We start from the raw sequence: 23,904 nt of genomic DNA, 5'->3' as shown, positions 1-23,904 counted from the left end.
TTGTGAATGTTGACACGTGATGCGCAGTTATGTCAAAACAGGAGCTGGCCAATGTGCTGTTCGCAAGTGGTCACATGACAGTGTGTGTGCGTGTATTGGCTCTAGACTACCGATGGAATCATATATATATATATATATATATATATATATATATATATATATATATATATATACATATATATATATATACACATATATATATATATACATATATATATATATATACATATATATATATATATACATATATATACATACATATTACTGATCTCGAGACGCGGTACCGGCCGTTTAGCTAATAAATACGGGTGATCGCGCGGGTTGGTTACCGCAATATGCAAATCATTTAATAATTATATCATTTTATTTTCTAACGCTTCTGTAGTGCTCATCGAGTAAACGCTTTACAGTGAAACATGTTTACGTCTAGCATGGAATAAAATGATTGTGTGAACCAACGCTGTCCGAAAAACAAACTCAATAGAATAGGCAAACCATGAATTACCGTATTTGCTCAATTATAAGACGACCCCCCACAATTTGAATATTAATTTAGCGAAAAAGAAAAAGCTTCCCTAAAGGAAAAATGTTTTACTGGTAAATATTAATTCACATGTAAACTATTTTTCATATTTAATAAAAACTTTAATTGAGAAAAATGATTTTTTTTGTTTCTATTTCTTTCTATTTGCCAACCTGCCCCTAGTTATGCACATCTGCTCCACGGCTTGCTACTCTGCCTCACGGATTTGTCTTATACCTGCCTATATGCCACTCTGCCTACATGATATGCTCTTTAACCCCCATTATGCCACTCTGCCCCCCCAAAATGTCTTTTAACCCCCCATATGCCACTCTGCCTACAGGAATGCCCTATATCCCTCCAAATGCCACTCCTCCCCCAGCTTACCAATGCTTCCTCAGACTTTTTCCTAGTACTTCAGACTCCCTGGTGTCTAGTGGGGGCAGCCGGTACGTAGAAAATCTCTGCTGCCCGTTAGTTCGCCAGGCATACCTGGGAACTCTCCAGGTTTGCCCAGAGATGCCGGATGAAGCACTGCTTCTCCCGGTCGCAGGGTCTTGATACTTACCGCCCATTTTCCATTTAAATTGAAGTGTTTCCCGCTGACATTGGCAGGAACGCCCACCGACATAAAGGGAACTCCCACCAACATCAGCGGGACCTCCTACCGACGTAACGGAGCGCCGGCGTGACGTGACCTTCCGGTGCTCAGTCACAGAAGCCTTGGTGGGAGTGCCAGCAGCAGCGGAGCTTCTATGATGGAGCACCGGAAAGGGCACGTCGTTTATTTAACTTTGACTAAAAGTAGGTGTTTTGTTATTTAGTGTTACTGAGCTTTTCTGTTTCAAAGCAGTTTCAAAATGCAATGACACGCTGCATTACAAAGAGGAGTGGGACAAAACCCCTCCTGAGATGTGTGCAAACCTGCTGGCCAACTACAAGAAACATCTCACCTCTGTGATTGCCAACAAAGGTTTGGCCACCAAGTCATGTTTTGTAGAGAGGTCAAATACTTATTTCACTGAGTAAAATGGAAATCAATTTATAACTTAATTGAAATGCGTTATTCTGGATTTTTTGTTGTTATTCTGTCTCTCACTGTTCAAATAAACCTACCATTAAAATTATACACTGATCATGATAATCATGTCTTTGTCAGTGGGCAAACATACAAAATCAGCAGGGGATCATATATAGTCTATATGTCAGGACCCGGGCGAGCAGGTCTGGTAGGAGTCCATGTGCAGGGGATACGGGGGACTCTGTCTGTACTCCTTTATGCATGGTGACAGAGAGATAGGTACAGACAGAGTAGCAGAACTGGAAAGGACGGGAGCTGAGGCACAGAGACGGGAGCAGAGGAAGGTGCAGGCTCGGGAGCTGAGGCAGAGAGACGGGAGCTGAGGCAGGTACAGGCTCGGGTGCAGGTGCAGGTACCGGCTCGGGTGCAGGTGCAGGCACAGGCTCGGGTGCAGGCACAGGCACAGGCACAGGCTCGGGTGCGGGCCCACTGGCAGGTAAGCCCACAGGCAGGTTCAGGCACAGGTACAGGCTCGGGTGCGGGCCCACTGGCAGGTAAGCCCACAGGCGGGTTCAGGCACAGGTACTGGCTCGGGTGCGGGCCCACTGGCAGGTAAGCCCACAGGCAGGTTCAGGCACAGGTACTGGCTCGGGTGCGGGCCCACTGGCAGGTAAGCCCACAGGCAGGTTCAGGCACAGGTACTGGCTCGGGTGCGGGCCCACTGGCAGGTAAGCCCACAGGCAGGTTCAGGCACAGGTACAGGTACAGGTGAGGCCCACTGGCAGGGCGGCCGGGAACGGAGGCCCACTGGCAGGGCGGCCGGGAACGGAGGCCCACTGGCAGGGCGGCCGGGAACGGAGGCCCACTGGCAGGGCGGCCGGGAACGGAGGCCCACTGGCAGGGCGGCCGGGAACGGAGTACTACCGGGCCAGGCACGTGTACAGGTTCATGCACAGGTACGGACTTACGCTCGGGTACTGGATCATGCACGAGTACCGGCTCAGGCACGGGTACAGGAACGGGCTCAGGCACGGGTTCAGGCTCAGGCTCAGGCACGGGTTCAGGCTCAGGCTCAGGCACGGGTTCGGGCTCGGGCTCGGGCACGGGCTCGGGCACGGGCTCAGGCTCGGGCACGGGCTCAGGCTCGGGCACGGGCACGGGCACAGGAGCAAGCTCAGGTACAGGTAGCGGCTCAGCGCAAAGGCAGTCCTTTAACATCAATGCCAAGGCCCTGACTGATGGGCAGGGCAGGTCTTATAAAGGCAGGCTTCACTCAGTTCATGAGGCGCAGCTGTACCTGATAATCAGGTTCAGCTCACTCCAGAGGGAGGAGGGTGGCCACTAGTGGTAGCAGATGTATTAGCTTGATGTATGATTCAGCCATGGTTCAGGGAGCAGAGAGTGGACCCTGACACTATATGGGGTAAAAACATTGGGCCAATATATTTACACTGCATATGCCCCACACCCTCCCCTACAAAATATCTCACAATTTGGTATGATTTTACTGTGGGAATTTAAAGATATAGCCCCAAATATCAGCCCATTGGTTAGGCTGTGGCATTGCAAAAAAAGTCCCCCATTGGGTCAATATATCAACATTGCATATAAATCACACACATCTCCCTCTACAGTATCTTACAATATGGTCCCAAGGCAATCCCTCCTCCCTTGAATATGGGTCTGCTTTTCTTTAACCGCCTATAGCTGCGGGCTATCTGGATCCTCACCCTGCTGTTTCCCGCAGCAGGACTATTTAAAAAAAATGAATCTGTAATATCACGATCTACATTTTATTGATTTAGAATACAAAGTCTGCAAGTAAAACTTGCGTCTGATGCACCTGCAGGCGTCCAGCTGCCTCTCGTGCGTCCTGAGAATGAATGCTATCCGAGTTCACAAGCGAAAAAGTCAAATTAAAGTCAATTTAGAAAAAAAAAAAAGGATTTGATTGATTTTCTGGGCATTCGATTTCTGCAGTCCGACCACCTCCCATCAGGACACAGGCAGCGCTCTTCTTTGTCCGTTTAAACAGATATTGGCTCCGCGGATCTCTTTTTTTTAAGAATGACATAAAATATCATGATGCCGTTACAAATGACGTGCAGGGCCGCGGCCACTCCGAACATTATATACATCGCGTTTAGGACAACGCCATCGGAAAACGTTCCGGTTTTTACTTCCAGATCTCCTAAGGAAAGATTTCAAGTTAAAAAAATATTGAAACCCGTCAAAAATACCACATCTATACAAGACGATAATGTCTGTATAATCAACGCTTACAGAAAAATAACATACATTTCCAAATCGTATCTGAATAATATTTAGATCCGTCACGATATTACTTTTCCCATCTGGGCATCAGATATGGATTTCATTATATATAGATATAGGTATATATATATATATATATATATATATATATATATATATATATGGTTCATTTAAAATAACCGACTAATGTTTATGAGACTTGCTGGGTTTCACAGGTTTAGTTGGTTTGAAGAAGGAGGGAAAAGCTATAAAAACATAAAGAAATGAAACTTAAATTAAAAGCCACTATCATGTTGGGTCTAAAATGACATAATTTAGAGAAGGAGAAAAGAACCATTAAAATACCGTATTTGCTCGATTATAAGACGAGGTTTTTTTTAGAGCAAATGCTCTGAAAAATACCCCTCGTCTTCTAATCGGGGTCGTCTTCTAATCAGACCTCAAATAGAGGTCTGATTATGAGACTAAGATCCAGATCCCCCGCACCGCTGCAGGGGACCTGGATCCTCCTGTCTCCCCCCCCCACATTTAACACTCCCCACCCCACACACACTTACCGGTGCTTCCTGCTGTATTGCCGGGGCTGCGAGTTGACGTCTAAGCGATCCGCGTAGACAACGTCCGCTGCAGCCGGAAGGAGGTGTGGCTAGCAGCGGGGGTTGTCTGCGTCCGTTGCGCATACCTTCCCCGACTGTCAGAGATCTCTGACAGCCGGGGAAGGTATGCGCGACGGACGCAGACAAACCCCCGCTGCCAACTCCACCTCCTTCCAGCTGCAGCGGAAGGAGACGTCAACCCGCTGCCCGGCAATACAGCAGGAAATTGGAAGCACCGGTAAGTGTGTGTGTGCGTGTGTGCGTTAAATGGGGACATAGGGCATTTCTGGAATGCCTTATACCCCTATATGCCACTCTGGCACTTAGGGGGTTAAAAGGCATATTATGGGGCAGAGTGGCATATAGGGAGGTATAAGGCATTTCAGGAGGCAGAGTGGCGTTAAGGGGGCATTTAATAAAGCACTCTGCCTCCTGAAATGTCTTATACCTCCCTATATGCCACTCTGCCCCATAATATGCCTTTTAACCCCCTAAATGCCAGAGTGGCATATAGGGGTATAAGGCATTTCTGGAGGCAGAGTGCTCTATACAATGCCTTTTAACTCCCTTAATGCCACTCTGCCTCCTGGAATGCCTTATACCTCCCTATATGCCACTCTGCCCCATAATATGCATTTTAACCCCCTAAATGCCAGAATGGGATATAGGGGTATAAGGCATTTCTGGAGGCAGAGTGGCACATAGGGGGTCAAAAGGCATACCATGGGGCACAGTGGCATATAGAGGGTTAAAAGGCATATCATGGGGCACAGTGGCATATAGAGGGTTAAAAGGCATATCATGGGCCACAGTGCCATATTGGAGTGGCAAGCCTGGGGGCAGATGTGCGTAACTGGGGGACAGGTTGGAAAATACAAGGAAATAAAAACAAAAAAAATATTTTTCTCAATCATAGCTTTTATTTAAAAAAATAGTTTATATGAATTAACATTTACTGGTAAAACTTTTTTCCTTTAGGGTCGTCTTATATTCAGGCTTTTTCTTTTTTTCCTAAATTAATATTCAGATTTTGGGGGATCGTTTTATAATCAGGGTCGGATTATAATCGAGCAAATACGGTAATCTAGTACAATGCAAACAGTTTATAATACCCCCGATTACCTTTAGAGCTGGAGCCATCGTGCGATTCTTGCCCCTTGACTAAGGTGCACACAACGCAAAAGAGAATACACAGCAAGACGATTTGTCTAGACATCTTGCTAACAACACGGGTCTATACTGACTGTCTAACTCACCGTGACGGCGGCTTGTTTACTGCGCTGCTATTGTGACATCACTACTATCATCATGCCGCAAGCTATGTCATGCAGCTGGAGATGTTAAAGTGATATTACCAGCAGTAATAGTTCTAGGCTCATCAATTATTAAACTTTAAATGTCTCTGTGCTTTGACTCCATCTTCTGTTGGACCAATACAGTTATATCCTTTTCCCAAAGCAGTACATACTCCCTGACTAATATCACAGAAACATAGAATTTTATGGTGGACTTGTCTTAGAGCCATATGCTTATCCTATGCATGTTTAAAACCCTTTACCACCACTGATGGGTGGCTGTTCCACTTATCTAATCTAAGCAGGTATATAAGTAAGTGGAAGTTTTAAATGAAAAGTATCTCTACAACAAAACACATATCTGCATATGAAGTCAAGTTAGTCTTTGTAAAATCTACAACAGTGACATGTTTGAACATTTAAATTGTAAGCTCCTTTGAGCAGTGCTGTTGTTTCTGTAAGTCAAATTGTAATGTTATATACTAATCGGTACGTCCTGATTACCCATTGTACAGCACCGCGGAATACGATGGTGCTACATAAAACAATACATAATATAATTTTAATTTTGCTGAACAGCACCCACAGGTCCGATCTTAGTCTCGATTCGTCTGCTGAAATCTGATTTAAAGCCAGAGACCCGTTGCCGTATATATTTATTTACTTGCACAACGTCTCACTAAGCAGGATGACAAGTGATAAGACAATGAATGCCTTGTTACCCTATCGAGGGCTAACAGCGCTAGTTACCCAATGATTAATCTCTGGGTATAAATAAATTGCAAATGTAACTGGAATATTAATAACAGATCTAGTTAGCAGTTATGCAAATTGTCACATTCATTATTACGCATGCTGATTATTATTAACGTTTATTTACATGGTGCCAACAATCTCCGCAGCGCTTCTTACAGTCCCTACATTCAAAGGGTCTGACAAAACTAGAACTGATGGACTAAGACAAACCGATAAATTAGGTCAATCGATGAATCGATTTTATCGATAATAAGATGAGGGTTTTTTCAGAGCAAATGCTCTGAAAAATACCCCTCGTTTTATAACCTGACCTCAAATAATACCGCAGCGCTGCAGGGGACCCGGATCCTCCTCTCTAACAGCCGGTGGGGGGTGTCTGAATGAAGTTCGGATCACACAATGTCACTTGCAGCAGTTACTACTTCCCAGTCCCTCCCTGCAGTCACACTGACTATTGGCCCCGCCCTTTTCTGCCTCAAGGTCCCTCCCTGCAGTCACACTGACGATTGGCCCGCCCCTTTCCTTATAGCGTCCACCCTGCTCAGCAACAACTGGCATCGGCAGGGAGCCATGGCCCCCTCTAGATCATGCTGTGCCCCCCAATTGAAACGCCGTCTTCTTTTTTTTCCCGCAGCCATAGGAGAGAGAGAGCTGTCACTCAGGAATAAGTTTTCAGCAACCGCATGGCACCTCTCACTCTCCTCCTCCGCGAGGCCTCTGTCAAAGGGCTCTTGGAGGCTCTTTTTTGCTGTTGTTGTTGGAAGCCCAGGCAGACCAGCAGCAGCAGTGCCCCATACAAAACGGGTAGGAACCACTAAAAAGGGATTAACACTGGGGACCCAAGCAACAAACTGCCCCCTTTCCTGAAGCTGCCTGTAAACCAGAGATCGCATGTTGAGCCTGTAGATTTGCTCCTGTATGAGCGATCCAAGGCTCGGGGGGCTCGGGGTGGCTGTGCCAGTCTGCCCAGACACTTGGGCAAATAGCAGCGTCGCGATCACAATTGTGGCGACGTGGGGGCATTTTCTTTGCATGACGTACCAGGTACATCACAGAACCAATGAGCCCTGGTACGTCACTGGATGTTAAGGGGTTTAAGATATAGATATAGAGAGCCCCAAATATAAGCCCATTGGGTAAAAGTTATATGCAGTATCAATATATAGGTCCTACAGGGGATTTGTGTTTTGCAGACATGCGTTTATATATTCTTGTAAATACCTATCAATTGGTCACAAAGTTACAACAAGTAGTTATGGCAGCTGTACACCTCAGGGAGGGGAAACAGCACATTCTACCCACATGTAACTGACATGAAAGAAAAATTACAATTTCTGGTAACCCCCGTGACGTGAAAGCATCGTGGCCCAATCTAATAGCAGTCCGAGCTGCCTGGACGTGGACCAATAGGTGTAGGCTGCCGAGATCCCGGATACTTATTGATTGGATGGAAATCCGCGCTCGGGTGACGTCGATAGCTGCCGGCAATTCTACCAATCATAGTTCGCCGCGTTCCGGCCTGTGCGCGAGATACCGGAGACAGAAGGAGAAGGGTATATCACAGAGACCCGGTCAGGTACCGGATACAGGCAGGTGAGAAATTAGATGTGGCATTGTTTGCGGCCGGTACACAGCGGGGCGATATACCGGTATTGGCACAGGGACTGGAACGTGTATCTTAATGGACAATTCTAGACAATGAGTAAGAGACGAGCTGGGGAATGCCGGTCAGAAAGTGGGTTACGGTTGTCTCATGTCTTTGTTGTCAATGGGCGTAGAGGCGGATATCTGTCACCGGAAGCCTGAGAGAGGCAGGTGGCAGTCTGGTGAATAATGACTGAGACAGGGTGATGGGTGTTAATATGGTGGAGTTTTCTTGGAGAGCGATGTGAGGTAGTTCTGTGGCTATGTGCCCAGGGAGGGAGGGAGGGAGGGAGTGAGTGTGTGAGTGTGTGTTTGTTTAGAGTGTTGTGGGGAGAGCCACCGAGAAGGAGTGGTGGAGGTGCACATGTCAGTGGCAGGTGTGATGGGCATGGTGGTAGGTGTGACGGGATGACTGGAGAGCTCTGTGGGCTTCTAGTAGATAGAAAGTGGGTTGTGATATCATATAATAACATATCCTGCCAGCTCAGGAAACACAAACATGTATATCGCACCGTGATGGAAAATATGGGTGACTGAACCACAGCACTCTGTGACCCGATATATTCGGCTTCTTTGTATAATGTGATAGGTGCGTTTGGTAAATAGATTGAGATGCCAAAAGAAGGCAAATGACCAGGATGCTTTCAGTTAGGGTAAGTAATTAAATACAGAAATGTCTGGCCTCTTACTGAGTTTTTCGTCTTCTTCCCCCAGCCGAGATGCACATGACTGAGCTGCGGAGGGATCCCTTGAAGATGGGTTTACCTGTCTGGGCTTTGGGACTATTTTTTCTCGTCACTTTTCTACCATCACAAACAGGTATGAATTTGGCTGTGTTTTATTCACTGGTGAAAACGGCAGTGAATGTTATAGTGCTCGTCTATTAGGGAAATGTGTTTATTTGAACTTAGTCTGCAAATTAAATATATCATTATTGATTGTTTTATATAGCGCCATCATATTCCATAGCGCTACAGTCAAAGCAGTATGATGGAGCGTATATTTAACTCAGGTTAGCCCTGCCAATTCAACTCCTTCTGGTTGTTTCAGTTTACTGTTTTATCTTCTTTTCGTATTGGGGTAGGATTTCTCCACTGGCTCATAAGTCCTGCACGGTATTCATTTGTTTTAGAGAAGCTTTATAGAAGAACCTAGTCAATATATTTAAGTATATCATGATAGACTTCTAGCTAGGGTTAAATCATAATATGTGCCAGTGTGTCTGCAGGCGAGTGATGACATGTTTTGCCATGCGTTGAGGAAGTACAGTTGTTAAGGTAGTGGGTGTGCCGGTGAATGAGGTGTGAGGATCAGCATTTTTAGGTTCCTTTAAATGATCTCAGCCTCCTGTCTTATTATTAACCCTTTAGTTTTCTAAACTTGCCCTCTCACTTCATGGAGACCTGCTGCTTATCTTCTGCCATTGTGAATGAAGCCCCCTGTGCTTTCTTGCAGCGCACGGTGAGGTGGCCAGCAGGGTCATGTAACATTACGCCACCCCCCTGGGGGCTTATGGCACTCGCTTCTCCGTAGCCTGCAAGAAAGCATAGGGTATCGCGTTTGAAACGGTAGCCCTGGAAAGTTTTTAGCTCCTTGGCACCAGGAAGTGGTTTCTAGTTGCTACGGCAACCTGGGATCGTCGGGCCCTGCTGCAGGAATATCAGCCCACAACACACAACCAACCCTGTTTATTAACCCAAATCAAGCAAGCACCAAGACATCAAATTTTTCCTATGGCTTCTTGGACGATGCTGGTTAAACTTTAGAAGTACGTATGTGTGAAAGGTTGAACTTGATGGACTGAAGTCTTACTATACTATTTTACTATATAAATACATTATTCTACCTGGGAAGGAATCTATAGTTATATTTTTACAAATGTTTTAATTTTTTTTTCCCCCTTGCCTAACCTTGGTAATTAAGATTTTCTTCTGTTTTTAAGGCTCTGTTGCTGTCATGTCGGTTGATATGGGCAGTGAATGGATGAAAGTGGCCATTGTCAAACCAGGAGTTCCAATGGAAATTGTCTTAAACAAGTAAGAGGTCTATTATTTTTCGAAATAGAAGTTTTCTTTATTGTACTAATACATCTTTTTTACACCAAGGAGAACTAGAAGGCTTTAGGTTTTCAAATAATTATTTTTGTAATTTTTGCTACCGTACATCTTTTGTGTGTATTTGCAATACTTGTTTACAATTCAACTAAAGTTTTGAAAGCATGTGTATTTTTGCTTTCTTTTTTATTAATGTAAAGCGGTGAGATCTTTACAAAGCAATTTACAAACAAAACCGTTTTATTTTTCATGGTTTTGTCATGAACAGCCCAGATTGCTTTTGTATACATTAGAAGTAATGGTTGGAAGAATATATTTGGGGGTTTGAATGTTAACACCCCCCCCCCCCCCCATTTGTAAAGAATACTATTTTTTTTATTATTTAAAAGCTATATTCAAACCATATTTGGCAGATTCTAATTCTTTCTGTTTTCTCTTAACCTGTTTTTAATGAAGGGAGTCTCGAAGGAAAACACCTGTGGCAGTAGCTTTGAAAGAGGATGAACGTCTGTTCGGTGATAACGCTTTGGGGATGGTGAGTTAATTTTTTTATTTTTTTACTATATTGTCCAATTCGTACACCGTAAAAGTAACTTTGTCGGTGCATCTACGTAAGTTCGTAGGGAGGCTATGTGAAAGATGGTTTAGTATTTTCCCTTGAAGTTATTTTAAATTGATCCACACTATATTGTGTAATATATATATATATAGCATTTATTTTTTTATACAAAATAGACAGCGATGAAAGAATCAACTTTTTACAGCATATGGGTGCTATATGGCATGAATACATAACTGAAACTACAAAGAACTAAATGTTCTTCTCACATTCTCTTCTGAACTGTGTTCTACTTTGTACTTTTTTGGCATTCTACAGGCGGTCAAAAACCCCAAGATTACATTCCGTTTCTTTCAAGACCTGCTTGGTAAAAGGGCAGAAAATCCACAGGTTGAGGCTTTTAAGGCCAAGTTTCCTGAATACCAGATTGAGAAGGATGAACGTCGTGGCACAGTTGCCTTCAAACTATCCGAGTAAGTGAGCCTAAGTTCATGCACTATACGTCCTAGTGACACTGAATCAGGTACAGAGGATCACTTATTGCTTAAGGACTGTTCTTTTACAAGCAGTAATGTCCCACTAATTGGTTGTAAAACTGCTTGCGTTGCTTCCTGATTTTTCTGGGGGATTTAGGATATTGATTAATATATATAATTGAGACAAAAACTAAACCTCCTCCAATCGGTTCACCCAAAACTGCTATACTCTGCTAAACCACTATTAAATGGGAGCAAATGCTGCTTACTTAACCCTGGGGAAAATGTATACTGGCAGATAAGATACATTTTGCTAATTATTTTAATTAACCACTTTTGGTAGGTCATATTGTGTGGCTTAGTACTCTGTCTCACTGGAGTGGTATTGATTGGTGTTACTGTATGTTTTTGACAGTGAGTTAATGTATTCGCCTGAGGAGGTCTTGGGGATGTTGCTGAATTATTCCAGGTCTCTGGCTGAAGAATTTGCAGGTGAGTTGAAGACCAACAGAGAATATATTCCTTCACTACTAAGTTTTGGGACAGTTCTAACAGCTATACTATACAGCAATGAGTATAATATTGAATCAGCATCCTACTTAAAAGCCTTCTGTGGCATTAAGCTTTTTTTTTTTTCTTTCCTCAGACCAGTTTGTGATTGTTTATCGGCAATTGTAAATTCATATGGGTGCCTTTTGTTAGCTGCTTTTAGCCCAAAATGTCACCCTTTATGTCAGCCATTATGAAAATTCTGTACATCTGCTGTGAAATCCAAAATAGATGACATTTATGTTCCTCTTCTCACCTTTATTTTTCAACACAATAAGTGCCAAATTTCAGAGTGATTTGCAACCACTTACTATATGAGCACTAGAAGCTATCACAAACACCTCATACATTTATTCATATCTCACTGCTATTGTTTTCTAAGCATTAGTAAGGGGGATGTTTAGTTTATTCTTCAGAAGCCAGCACATACATTTAATAATAAGATTCCTAATATACATTATTGAGTCCCACCATTTAATTGGCCAATCTTCATAGACCAAGATGATACTAATAACAGAGGCATAGTTGAAGGGCCAGCATTCATAAGCCCTGTTTCTGGTATGGGTAAAAACATGTCTTCCCTTGATCTGTAAGTTATGTGGCTTGCATTTTCGATTCTTAATTTCCAGAACAACAAAATAGGGTATCACATGATAAAATGTGAATTTAACCCATTGTGTTTCCCTCCCTCCCTCTCTCTTTTCACCTACAGAACAGCCTGTGAAGGATATCGTAATTACTGTGCCCGTCTTCTTTAACCAGGCAGAGCGTAGAGCGGTTTTACATGCTGCTCAGCTCGCAGGCCTCAAGGTTTTACAACTTATTAATGACAACACGGCTGTGGCTCTGAATTACGGTGTGTTCCGTAGGAAAGACATCAACGCCACCGCACAGGTCTGATTTCCTACTATACCATCTCGTTTCCCTTTTTTTATATATTTTATTCTACATCTGCATTGTCTGCCTTTGTTTATTTGGTTACCAGTCTGTACTTGTAAAAAGGCTATGAGATACGAATTTTCTCTTTCTCAATTCTGCTTGACACTGCACACCTTTTTCTTCTATGCTGGTCGGATGTATTATCACTATTCTTTCAGAGACAGTACTGTTTTTGTTTTGGTTTTTTTTTTTCCTGGTGGGGTGGTTGTGTTCGTCTTACAGAAATGTTACCTCTTTTCAGAGTATCATGTTTTATGACATGGGATCTAGGAGTACAAAATGCACTATTGTCACTTACCAAACTGTGAAGACTAAAGACTCTGGCACTCAACCCCAGCTTCAAATACGTGGAGTCGGGTAAGAATTGATTTCTAACAAGAGAAAAAGCAATTACTTCTGTATTCAAGTAATGAAATTAAAAATACAGTTGGCTATGCAGAGACTAGCTGTTATGACGGCCATTGTAGAATTAGATCTTTGTCCAGTCTTTCTGGCAGTGAAAGACATTGCCTTCTGCTGCTCCTCACAAATGTAAATTAATGAGCTAGTAGGTAACGTGCATTTTTACCTGTAAAGTAAATAAATAAAATACCTGGTGAAAATGCTGCTGCGTTCTGCCGTCTGTGGGTTGGAGGCAGCCAATTACCGGCAAGGGCTCCCATTGAAGTGGAAGTTTATCCTCCACGGACAAGGGGACCACCTGAGACCCTCACAGAATAAGTCTGGAGCAGTTTGACATTGCTAATGTAAATAGCTGGGGTAGGGAAAGAGACCTCGTTCATAGACTCCTATATGCATTTGCTTGAACAAACAAGTTTTATTTAAAGGTAATACATGGCTATCCTATATATTAAATCCCAAATGATGACTGTAATTTCCATTTAATAGTTAACTCACCCATTCAGCAGGTAGAATAATTGCCTTTTTTTTTTTGCCCACCCAGGTTTGATCGCACACTTGGAGGACTGGAGCTGGATTTACGCCTTCGGGATCATTTGGCCAAGCTCTTTAATGAGCAAAAGAAGTCCAAGAAGGATGTGCGAGAAAACCCACGAGCTATGGCTAAACTTCTTAAGGAGGCAAACCGTGTTAAGACAATTCTAAGTGCAAACAATGACCACATGGCTCAGGTATTTGATAAATAAATATATTTTACTCTAACCGGCTTTTGGGGTCCTGACTATTCACCAAAGAGGAAGTTTCATATCCCTGATTGAACTTTATCAAGGACAAACCCCAGTGACCTTCTGTACCACGTATAGCTTGAATGGCCATGTATAAAGCATATGTAAATCAATAAGATTTCTTGAGTCTCCTCACTAATCCAACAATGCATTGTGCAGGGCTAGATTGGTGTGCCTTGCCTAGAAGTTTGCCAGGGATGTCTATTTTTACAGTCCTTGTCAATTTAGGGATTTAAACCCATAACTTTCCTGCCAACCACATATTTAGTAAAGAAACGTCTTTACCTTTTACCTCGGAAGAAGCACTCAGAATGTGCCCTCAATCTGGCAAATTCTATTGACTTTATTTACATTTAATAATAATTTCCTCAGCTTTTTATTGCAAGGCATTACCTGCTCCTTACTCCCTTGGTCTATTATGTTCCCTCTTCACACATACATACATACATACATACATACATACACTTATAATATAATGTACTAATTTAATTCCATGATGTCTTGTTCTCTGCTACATTGTCTTGAATTGCTCTGAAGTGTGTTACTGTGTTTAGATTGAAGGCCTCATGGATGACATTGATTTCAAAGCAAAGGTGACACGCCAAGAGCTTGAAGAACTATGCACCGATATATTTACAAGAGTGTCTGTCCCGGTGCAGCAGGCTCTAAGCAGTGCCGAAATGAACATGGTAAGGACAGCCGAGCGTCTCTGAATGCATTGGAATAGCGATCTATACGCTTTACCAAGCTTTCAAGACCTAGGTGTTTCCACAGATCTGATGAGTCTTTTTTTCTTTTAGTTTCCTGGTAATTACAATTCTTCTTTTCTGACAGGATGAAATTGATCAGGTTATCCTGGTGGGAGGAGCCACTCGTGTCCCCAAAGTTCAGGAGCTGTTGCTTAAGGCTGTTGGAAAGTATGTCTAGCCTAATGTATAGTGCTTGGCTGAGATGTGCCACCATCCCTTTTTTTTTTTTTTTTTTTTTTATATTCCGTTCATTACTAATAAATTTATCTGTCTGGTTCACAGGGAGGAACTGGGAAAGAATATCAATGCAGATGAGGCAGCGGCCATGGGAGCCGTGTATCAGGCGGCTGCTCTCAGCAAAGCATTCAAAGTAAAACCTTTTGTGGTGAGAGATGCTGCCGCATTCCCCATTCAGGTGAGGTCTTCTGTGTGTGTATGTATATAAAAACTAGTTATTTTTTTTAAAGCACAGCAGAATGTTGCTACCAGGGGTACATATTCTACTGGGTTGTGACACTTTGCTTATGTCTTCCAGGTGGAGTTTACCAGAGAAGTAGAAGAAGAGAATGAAAAGAAAAGTCTGAAGCACAACAAGAGAATTCTGTTTCAGAGAATGGCCCCCTACCCCCAGCGCAAAGTCATCACCTTCAATCGCTACAATGATGACTTTGAATTCAATATCAACTATGGAGACCTCACCTTTCTGGGGCCTGAGGATCTGCAGTGAGTATCCTGCAATGATTTGCAGCCTTCGTTAACCGTGTAATAGGACATAACCTTCATACTGCACTCTGCTGAACAAAGGGGTATACAGAATGTGGGTGGGTGTGTGTGTGTGTATATGTATATGTGTGTATATGTATATGTGTGTGTGTAATGTGTAATCATTTGATTTTTGTCAGGATTTTTGGATCACTGAACCTGACTACAGTAAAGTTGAATGGGGTTGGAGAAAGCTTTGAGAAAAGATCTGACTATGAATCTAAAGGCATCAAAGCCCACTTCAACATGGATGAAAGTGGCCTGCTAAGCCTTGACAGGGTAAGTTAAGATGTAGTGGAAGCTTCTATTCATTGTTTGCCTTGATGTGTCCCTGTCACTGAAGATTTGAACACAAGTTGTGTAACTAGCATAGAAATATAGATTGACAGCAGATAAGAATCACAGTGCCAGTCTAATATTATTATTTTTTCTGCTGTAAAAACTTCAAACTCTTTGTTGGTCTTGTGTTCAGGATGGGCATATGGCTTCTCTTCACCATCCGTTATGAAGAGCCAACTTTAGCTTATTTCTCCAACAAGAAAGGCTGAAGTGGCCCTGTATAATGTATTATTTATTGTACAGGGAGATTTTAAAGAAGGCCTGTTGATTTAACTACATTACCATTACATTATACAGGGCCAGCCCAGCTGCCCTGACACCAACTGAAACATTATTAAATGTAAAAAGGTTCCCAGGGGGTCTATCCAGACCCTCATGAAAACTTATGAGCTCTCCTTGCATGCTCATCACAGGTGCAGCGATCAGCAATGCTGGGCAGTGGGGCCCTGCTTGCTGATCACTGTGATTGTCAGCAGTGGGAATCAAAATGAAAAATAGGCTCCAGTGATGTGATTCCAAGGGAGATTCCTGAAGTCTTTAAAGACCTCAAAGAGATCTACAGTAAATAATTATAATAAAAATGGTAAAAATAATAGAAATGGAAAAATAGGTGCCCGAACAACTCATGTACCTCCTACTTCAAATATACATTGAGAAAAAAAATCTTGCCCCCAGTCCAAAGTTTAAAAATAGTAAAAAGTGTAGTATGTAAGAAATAATTTTTCTCCCTTTTTTAAATGGGGAAAAATCCCAGAACTATCCATATGGGGTAGTATTCTGCTCAGGGGAATTTTGTTGAACATAAATCACATCCCACTGGGGGGAAAAACTAACTTGTTGAAGAAATCATAAATCAGATTAAACTAAAGTTTTATAAAGGAGAACCCTATCTGTGTTTCAAATAAAACCATATATTGTTTTGTGTGGGTATACTAGAAATGGAAAAGGGAACAATGGGTCAATAAAGACATGCTAAAAATGACAAAAAATCTTGTGTTGTGAGTATAACCCTGTGTCACGAAAGGGCAAATTCTCCACAAAACTAATTTTATTATTTTTTTTTTTTTATGAAGGTTGAGGCTGTCTTTGAGACGATGGTGGAGGAAAATCCAGAGCAGGAATCCACATTGACAAGTAAGTGATGCTGTCACCCAAGGCATGTTCAGCTTCTTCCGCTCACCTCCTAAAGAACCAAGCTTATTGTATTAATAATGAACATTTTGAAGAATAAATATATCAGCGGTAAACTGTTATTTTTGACTTTTTCTATATTGGCCTAATAAGTTAGCAACTTTGACTATAAAGTGTGAAATGCTGAAAGTTGCCATACTCGCATGACTGCAAAAATTGGTCTGTGGAAGGGTGACCGTGTAGTAAATGGAAAATGTCCACTTCTAATCTGTGATGGCAGCGTCAACTGCTTTAACATCCTACTCCTGAAAGCTTTGACCCTTTATTGTAGGAAAATTAGCCAATTAAAAGCTCTCAGGTTATTTGAACTGTTGCAACAATAATCCCAAGCAGGCTCAACCCATGCGTTTTATAGACTATTGTGGGTAAAACTCTCTAGTTTGCCTGTGTGGATGTTGTAGGCCGCATTGTCCAGCCTTATTCAAATCAAGAAACGTCCAATGAGCAGTGCTACTAAACTCCTTTAGAAATATATTCATTACTTTACTCATCCGGGGGGGGGGGGGGGATCTGTGCATGACTAAAAGGAAATATAATTGTTTCAGTAGACTGCAGTTTTATCCTCTTCCAGACTCTTAGTTCCTACCTATATATGAAGTGGATGTAATAAACACGATAATACAGTTATGCCGACAATTTGTTTTCCTCCTGGCAGAGCTCGGGAATACTATATCTAGCCTTTTTGGAGGTGGCGGCACCACACAAGAAAATAAGGAGAATACCACTGAGAGTGTTCAGGTGAGATATTATCAGAGCAAGGGGTGCCACAGCCTGGCTCCTTTAGTGTTAGGTAGGGAAACAGTGGTGTATAAAGCTGTATTAATATGAAAGTGTCCGTGCATTTCATTCTGTGTTAATATTGCCTGCCTGTGTATGTCTTTGGCAGGAAGATGAAGACCCACCTAACGAAACCACAAAGGAAGAGGATCAGGAATCCACAGAACCACCAAGTGAGCAAGATGGCAAAAAGGAAACCCCAACAGAGGGTGAAAAACAAGAAGAACAGAAAGAGGGAGAGACAGCAGGCGGGGACCAGGTAATCTCTATGGTTTGCACATAACCATGTGTCTAATAAGCGCAAAATGTGTTTATTTTTTGTTCTTTAGGGTGCTGCTGCGTGCAAATGTGTGTATGATATATTTCACATACGCTGTATGGGGCATACATTTGAGACCGCTTCAATCCACAGCATTGCAGTAATAAAGTTATTAATTAATTTATTGTCATAAACAAAAACCAATATTTGTGCATCTAACCATAGAAACAGGCTTTAGACCGTGTTGCACATATAACTGATATTTTTTGTTACTATTCTCCTCAGAAAGCTGCAGAGGAAGAGGCAAAAAAGGAAAGTGAGACTGTAAAAGCCCCCGAAGGAGAATCTAAGAAACCTGTGATTCCTAAAAAACAGAAGGTGGTTGATGAAATAGAAGCGTCGCAGACTGTTAATGATGTGCCAGATTTTCTGGAGGAAGAAATGAAAAAGGCCTCCAAAAGGTGGATGGTGGGAGAGTGAATAGGGATTGTGAATGTATAACCCCGGTTATGTTGACAAAATTGGGACAGCTGACACTTTGGTTTGACTTTGAGAGAGCTTGTTACAGGTCTCTCTGAACCCTGACGTCTCGTAACTCTTTTTATTTATGTCTAGGCTTCAAGATCTGACAGATAGAGATCTACAGAAACACGAGAGAGAGAAGGCTGCCAACAGTCTTGAAGCGTTTATCTTTGAGACACAGGTACAGAATTCATGGTGTATCGTAGGTTTCACTTTATAGTACATTCAGTGTATGTGAGTTTACCTGAAGCACCATCAAAAAGGTGGTGATTTATCAGATTTAGGCATTTTTAGAACTTTTCCTATACGTTTTAATTCAGATGTTCTTGTTTTTCACTTTTGATTCACACTCTTGTTAAAACCACATCCTAATATTTAACAAATATATGAAATGTGGTGGTCCTTTTTTAATTTTTTTATATTTTGGTTTTTAGTGTTCTGCCTGCTGATCAGACAGCAGGGCCCTTAACATTCACTATTTATGATGGTCTCTCCCACACATTGGTCCTTCAGTGGTTCTACTACAAGAAGGGAATGCCTAATCATTCATTTAATTGGGCGTTTTACATTCTTTCCGGTTTAAAAGGGTATGACTGCTGTAATTGTTCTCAGCAATGCTACCTTCTGCTGCCAGAGCTCTTACGCAGAGCCTGATTTCCTATGCAAGCAAATATCAAGTCCTGTGCAGTTAACTGACTGTTCTGGGACCCCATTTACATGATTTGATGTCAGGTGGATTAAGGTACGCAGGTTAATTTCCTCTGTTTTCACAGGATAAACTCCGTCAGAAGGAATTTCTCAAAGTTTCCACTGAGGAGCAGAGGGAAGAGATCTCCAGCAAGCTCAGCCAGGTATCCAACTGGCTAGAGGATGAGGGATATGGCGCCACCACCAAGGTACGCGTTCCTATAGAAAACAACCGACTCACACGTAACGTGTCCACGTAAAACTACAATTCCTAAATGAGTCTTTGTTAATGGTGCTTATAGATTTATATTTATATTAGTTATCCATTTCTTGTGTCAATGACTTGAATCCAGTACAAGTTACTTGTGTTGCTGAAGTGTGAATTATATACCCAATTTGTGACCTGGGTGTGGTAATTTTATAGGGTTTCCTTAATAATTTCCTTTGCAGTATCCTTCTTCCTATAAAAGATGTGCGTTTTTTGCTTACATTACATTTTTCATTGCATCAAACACAAAAAATAGTAATTGTGTATGATGTATGTACTTCCAGGAACTGAAAGACAAACTGGCTGACCTCAAGAAACTGTGCAAGTCTCTGTTTTTCAAGGTGGAAGAAAGAAGGAAGTGGCCGGATAGATTAGCGGCCCTGGATAGTTTGCTTAATCACTCCAGCATCTTCCTAAAGTAAGAGGAATGTGTGGGTGGCTGATGGTTTATTGGGTCTTTATTGCTATTTGCAGAGAATAGATATGCAAATAAGGAACATTTGGAACAAACCTAATAGGTCTGCAAGCAAAAAAAAATTGCATTTTTACTCCAAAATTAGAAATACAAGTTTCTTTGTTCTCATAGTAATCACCTGCCTTATTTATCTACCCATTTCATAGGAGTGCCAGGATGATCCCTGATGATGATCAGATTTTCACAGATGTGGAGCTTAACACATTAGAAAAGTTGATCTCTGATACATGGGTAAGTAGATAGCATTTGCTTGGTATCATGGGTGAATTTTTAATGCAATACACATTAAACTACGTTACATTTCCTTAATTGATGTACAGACTTGGAAGAACGAAACTCTTGCTGAGCAAGCCAAGCTGGTCGCTACAGAGAAGCCTGTGTTACTGTCCAAGGACATTGAGCAAAAGTTAGGAGCCCTGGACAGAGAAGTGCAATACCTACTCAATAAGGCCAAGTTCTCCAAACCTAAACCGAAGAAGAAAAGCAATGCAACAAAGTCCGACAAGAACACAACAGAGAATGAAGAAAAAGTAATTCCTCCTACGAGTAAAGAAGGTGGGTCAATTGAGAGACTGAATTTAGTGTTTCAGTCTTTTGTGTACCTTTTTTTAATAATTGAGTCACTTGAATGTTTATTGTAATATTGTATATAATATCAATATATTTTTCTTTATACTTGTTTGCAAAATTGCACATGCTTTCTACTAAAGTTTAGAACTACTTTATATTTTTAACTATTGTATAATTTCTATGTAATTGTCTTCCTCCAGAAAAGCCTATTGATCCAGAGCCAATAACTGAGCCTGCTGTAGAAGAAAAGAGCGAGACTCCAGAGCTAGGTTCAGAAGCAGGTAATCCAGGGCACGCCCAGGAGTTTTAACGATGGGGTCTAGTGTCTGGATGTGAGTATGTAACATGTATGAGTGCAGAATGTGGGAAACCCCCCTTCACTAACGTCCCGTGTTTACACACCTGCTCCCTGACACAGCTCTTCTGCGACTTTTTCTTACATCTTAAGGCTTAGCTCATGATATATCCACCCAGTAGACCCTTTGATTACTTTGTTTATGTTGCATTTTAGCTTCTAATATTCCGTTAGAGATCTTAAAATCTTTTTAGCACTTCTAGCCAGCATTGGGTATATATGCCTCAGGGGTAGTCTGCCCATTTTTATCCCGATGTGGATCCAGAGCCTAACTTCAGGAGGGGCACCAACACTCGGTACTAATAAACACACCCAGATACCTATACGGACATAACTAACACACACTAAACTAGCCAGACACACATGCTAACATACCAAAAGACACGTGCACATACTAAAATACACACACACTAACTTAGACACTACCATACCCAAATGCACGTTTACATACTAACATACAGACACTTTCATTAACATACCTCAGATACACATGTTCACATGCTAAACATACCCACTCACATTTACTAACATACCTTGACACAGGTCACTTAAAGCCTTAGCTGGTCTCAGATGCAGCTCGCCCTGTTTGTCGCCTGACGTCGTCAGAGAGGAATCGCTTTTTTTGCTATAGTTTATTTAAGTATATACTTTTAATATACGTTCATTAAACCTACAAAAAATCTTAGTTAAGGAGAAACTGTGGTGCTGCGGTGCTTCTGTGGATCAATGACCGGAAAGCCCTCCAATTGAACTTGGTGGCATCACTTTCTGTATATTTTTCCTGCAAGAACCCTTTCCAAGCCAGCGCTGGAGCAGACTGTGCCCTGCAAGCCTAATAGCTGGAGGACAGTGCGGAAAGTGTCAGATGCATACGAAAAGATTATTTGCACAATCTGCAAGGGAGGACAAACTATTTTCAAACGACTCGGGTATCATATGCATGAACGCCGGAGTATGCCTTTAATGTGTGTTACTCTAGAAACAAACGTATAGGCCTGCACAAAGTAGGTTCATTTTGTGCGCAGCAATCGGATGATCTATCAGGAGAAAAAAACATTTCATTGTTTTTCTTTTTTTAGATTCAACATCGCAGAAGACACCAGAGCTGCCAGAAGAAAACCCCAAAACTGAGTTATAACCATCCTTGAACCCTGTTGGCCCTAATATTTATTAACATTACTTTTTTTGTAATGGACCATGTTTATTTTTATGCCAACATAGCCCTGGCCTACTTCACCTGTACTCCCACCATCAACCCCCCCAAAACAAAAACTGTAAATGCGATATAAATTGCTGTCCTCTCAGAGAACACCGTTAGAATTTTCCGTGCAAAGTTTTAGGTAACTTAAATCTACATGATGTTGGTCATCTAACTGGAAACAGCCACCGTACTGATACTTTCTCCAAGACACTTGGTTTTCAGCAGCGGCGTCATTGGGTTTCCATTAACTGGAAATAGCTGGTCCTTTTGTGTTTTCTAGTCATCGTACTGTTCATTCCTACAAGTTCAATAATTGTTTGTTCACAACACACCATGGTGTCTTCTAAGACGTTTTGCAAAGCTGATCTGTTGTCTGTGAACGGTCTTGTATAGATCAATTAAATTGTGAATACATTGTGCTAGCAAATATACACTGAACTTAATATACACTGAGCCTGATTCTTTCTTCACTTTACGTTGTTACTAGTGACTGCGTTTGCAGACCCAATGCAATGATGAGAGATGTACATTTTAAATTGAATGCTTTACACATCTTAGTATGTGTTTTAAAATGTGTGTTTAGCTAGCACAATGTATTCGATTATTTGGCCAGTGCATCCTTTATTATTGTGACCGAAAAATTGGTTATAAGATGACAGGATAGATGGCTTCTAACCTCCTTCCAGAAAAAGTTGAGGCAATGTTTAGGTCTGGCACACGTTTGGTATGACAAGAGGTCACAGCATTAACCGTGATGGATGGGCACAAGGTTTAATTTGCAATTTAGTGACTTGCCAGCTTTCCAGAATGTTTTGCAATAAAATTATGTAGCGGTATAGGCTTTTTTGACCTAATTCCCACTTGCAAGAGGGACCCTTACCATTTTACTTATCCAGCCAATGTCCATGTTTTCTTCCTTTTCGGATGATATCCCAAAGAAAGTAAGAGTTGTGTACGTTGTTTCTTAACAGGTAGGCAGATAGCAGTTGCCTTAGAGAGGGCAGCCATCATTTTTTTTAATTCTACAGACACATTAAAAGCTGATCAAACTGCTACGCATGTTGGTGTGGGTATAAAGGTTGAAGTAACAGTCTAAATCTGGTTTGATTAAAAATGCATTCTAATGTGTTTTGATTCACACTTAAAAATGTCGACTTTAAAAACAATTTTTTTCATAAGGAAAAGTTCAATGCACTTAAGTTATTGGCTCATCAATAACACTGGAGGCTTAGTTGGTATTACGATAGTTAAATGGGCTTTTAATAGCGTTTTGTTAAAGAAATCTTCCCTTGCAGCGGTCCTAGCAGAAGACGTTTAGTTGCATTGATCCTGTGTATGTATGTAAATGATTAAATCCTGTCCAGTCAAATTTACGGAACTTTCTGTGGGCCGAGTTTATGCAAAAAAAAGGCACTTGGTATGTGCAAGAAGGAAAGGAATATCACCAATGATGATCGCAGGCAGTTTGTGTGTCTAGAAAATATAAATAAAAAAAAATAAAAACCTGTGTTTTCTGTCCCCCGCCTTATACTAACTGATCATTTGTTTCTGAAGTCCGTGCCTTTCATAACGAGGAACATCCTAATGATTGTTATAGAGAAACTTTCTGAATGTCTTATAATTAAAACGTCTACGTTACATGCAACCAGAAATCGATACAAGTCCAGTAATGTTGGAAGCATCCTGAATGGGTTAAAAGTGTAATTTTATAATCTTATGCCTGCTTTCTCATACTTTGTTGGCCAATTTAGTTTTTGGCTGAAATCCAAGCCCCTCTATCTCAGTGCAAGGCATGGCTTCTATTATACTTTGTCTTATCAGTCTCAACCCCCAGCCCCTACTTAAGATATAGATTGCTGAATATATATATATATATATA

At 41.6% G+C, this 23,904-nt stretch overlaps 1 protein-coding gene across 1 annotated transcript; it reads left to right on the top strand.

Annotated features, from left to right (window-relative positions):
* Positions 1–19: 19 nt before the first annotated feature.
* LOC149298027 (hypoxia up-regulated protein 1-like) lies at positions 20–21,962 on the top strand. The gene is made up of 28 exons (XM_089487889.1): positions 20–80; positions 1,139–1,195; positions 2,609–2,722; positions 8,824–8,928; positions 9,565–9,570; positions 10,052–10,145; positions 10,620–10,698; positions 11,041–11,195; positions 11,614–11,690; positions 12,460–12,641; positions 12,928–13,043; positions 13,630–13,816; positions 14,425–14,559; positions 14,705–14,787; positions 14,902–15,034; positions 15,155–15,342; positions 15,522–15,660; positions 16,794–16,854; positions 17,567–17,649; positions 17,798–17,947; positions 18,233–18,408; positions 18,563–18,650; positions 19,243–19,365; positions 19,709–19,842; positions 20,046–20,130; positions 20,220–20,454; positions 20,670–20,750; positions 21,904–21,962. Exons 1-28 carry the CDS (start codon positions 20–22, stop codon positions 21,960–21,962), a joined length of 3,186 nt encoding a protein of 1,061 aa, XP_089344015.1.
* The last annotated feature ends 1,942 nt before the right edge of the window (positions 21,963–23,904 follow it).

Source organism: Sceloporus occidentalis, unplaced genomic scaffold (assembly GCF_023333645.1).
Source record: "Sceloporus occidentalis isolate IW3139 unplaced genomic scaffold, rSceOcc1.0.p SCAF_35, whole genome shotgun sequence".
Lineage (NCBI taxonomy): Eukaryota > Metazoa > Chordata > Lepidosauria > Squamata > Phrynosomatidae > Sceloporus > Sceloporus occidentalis.
This window is presented reverse-complemented; position numbering and strand designations above follow the sequence as displayed.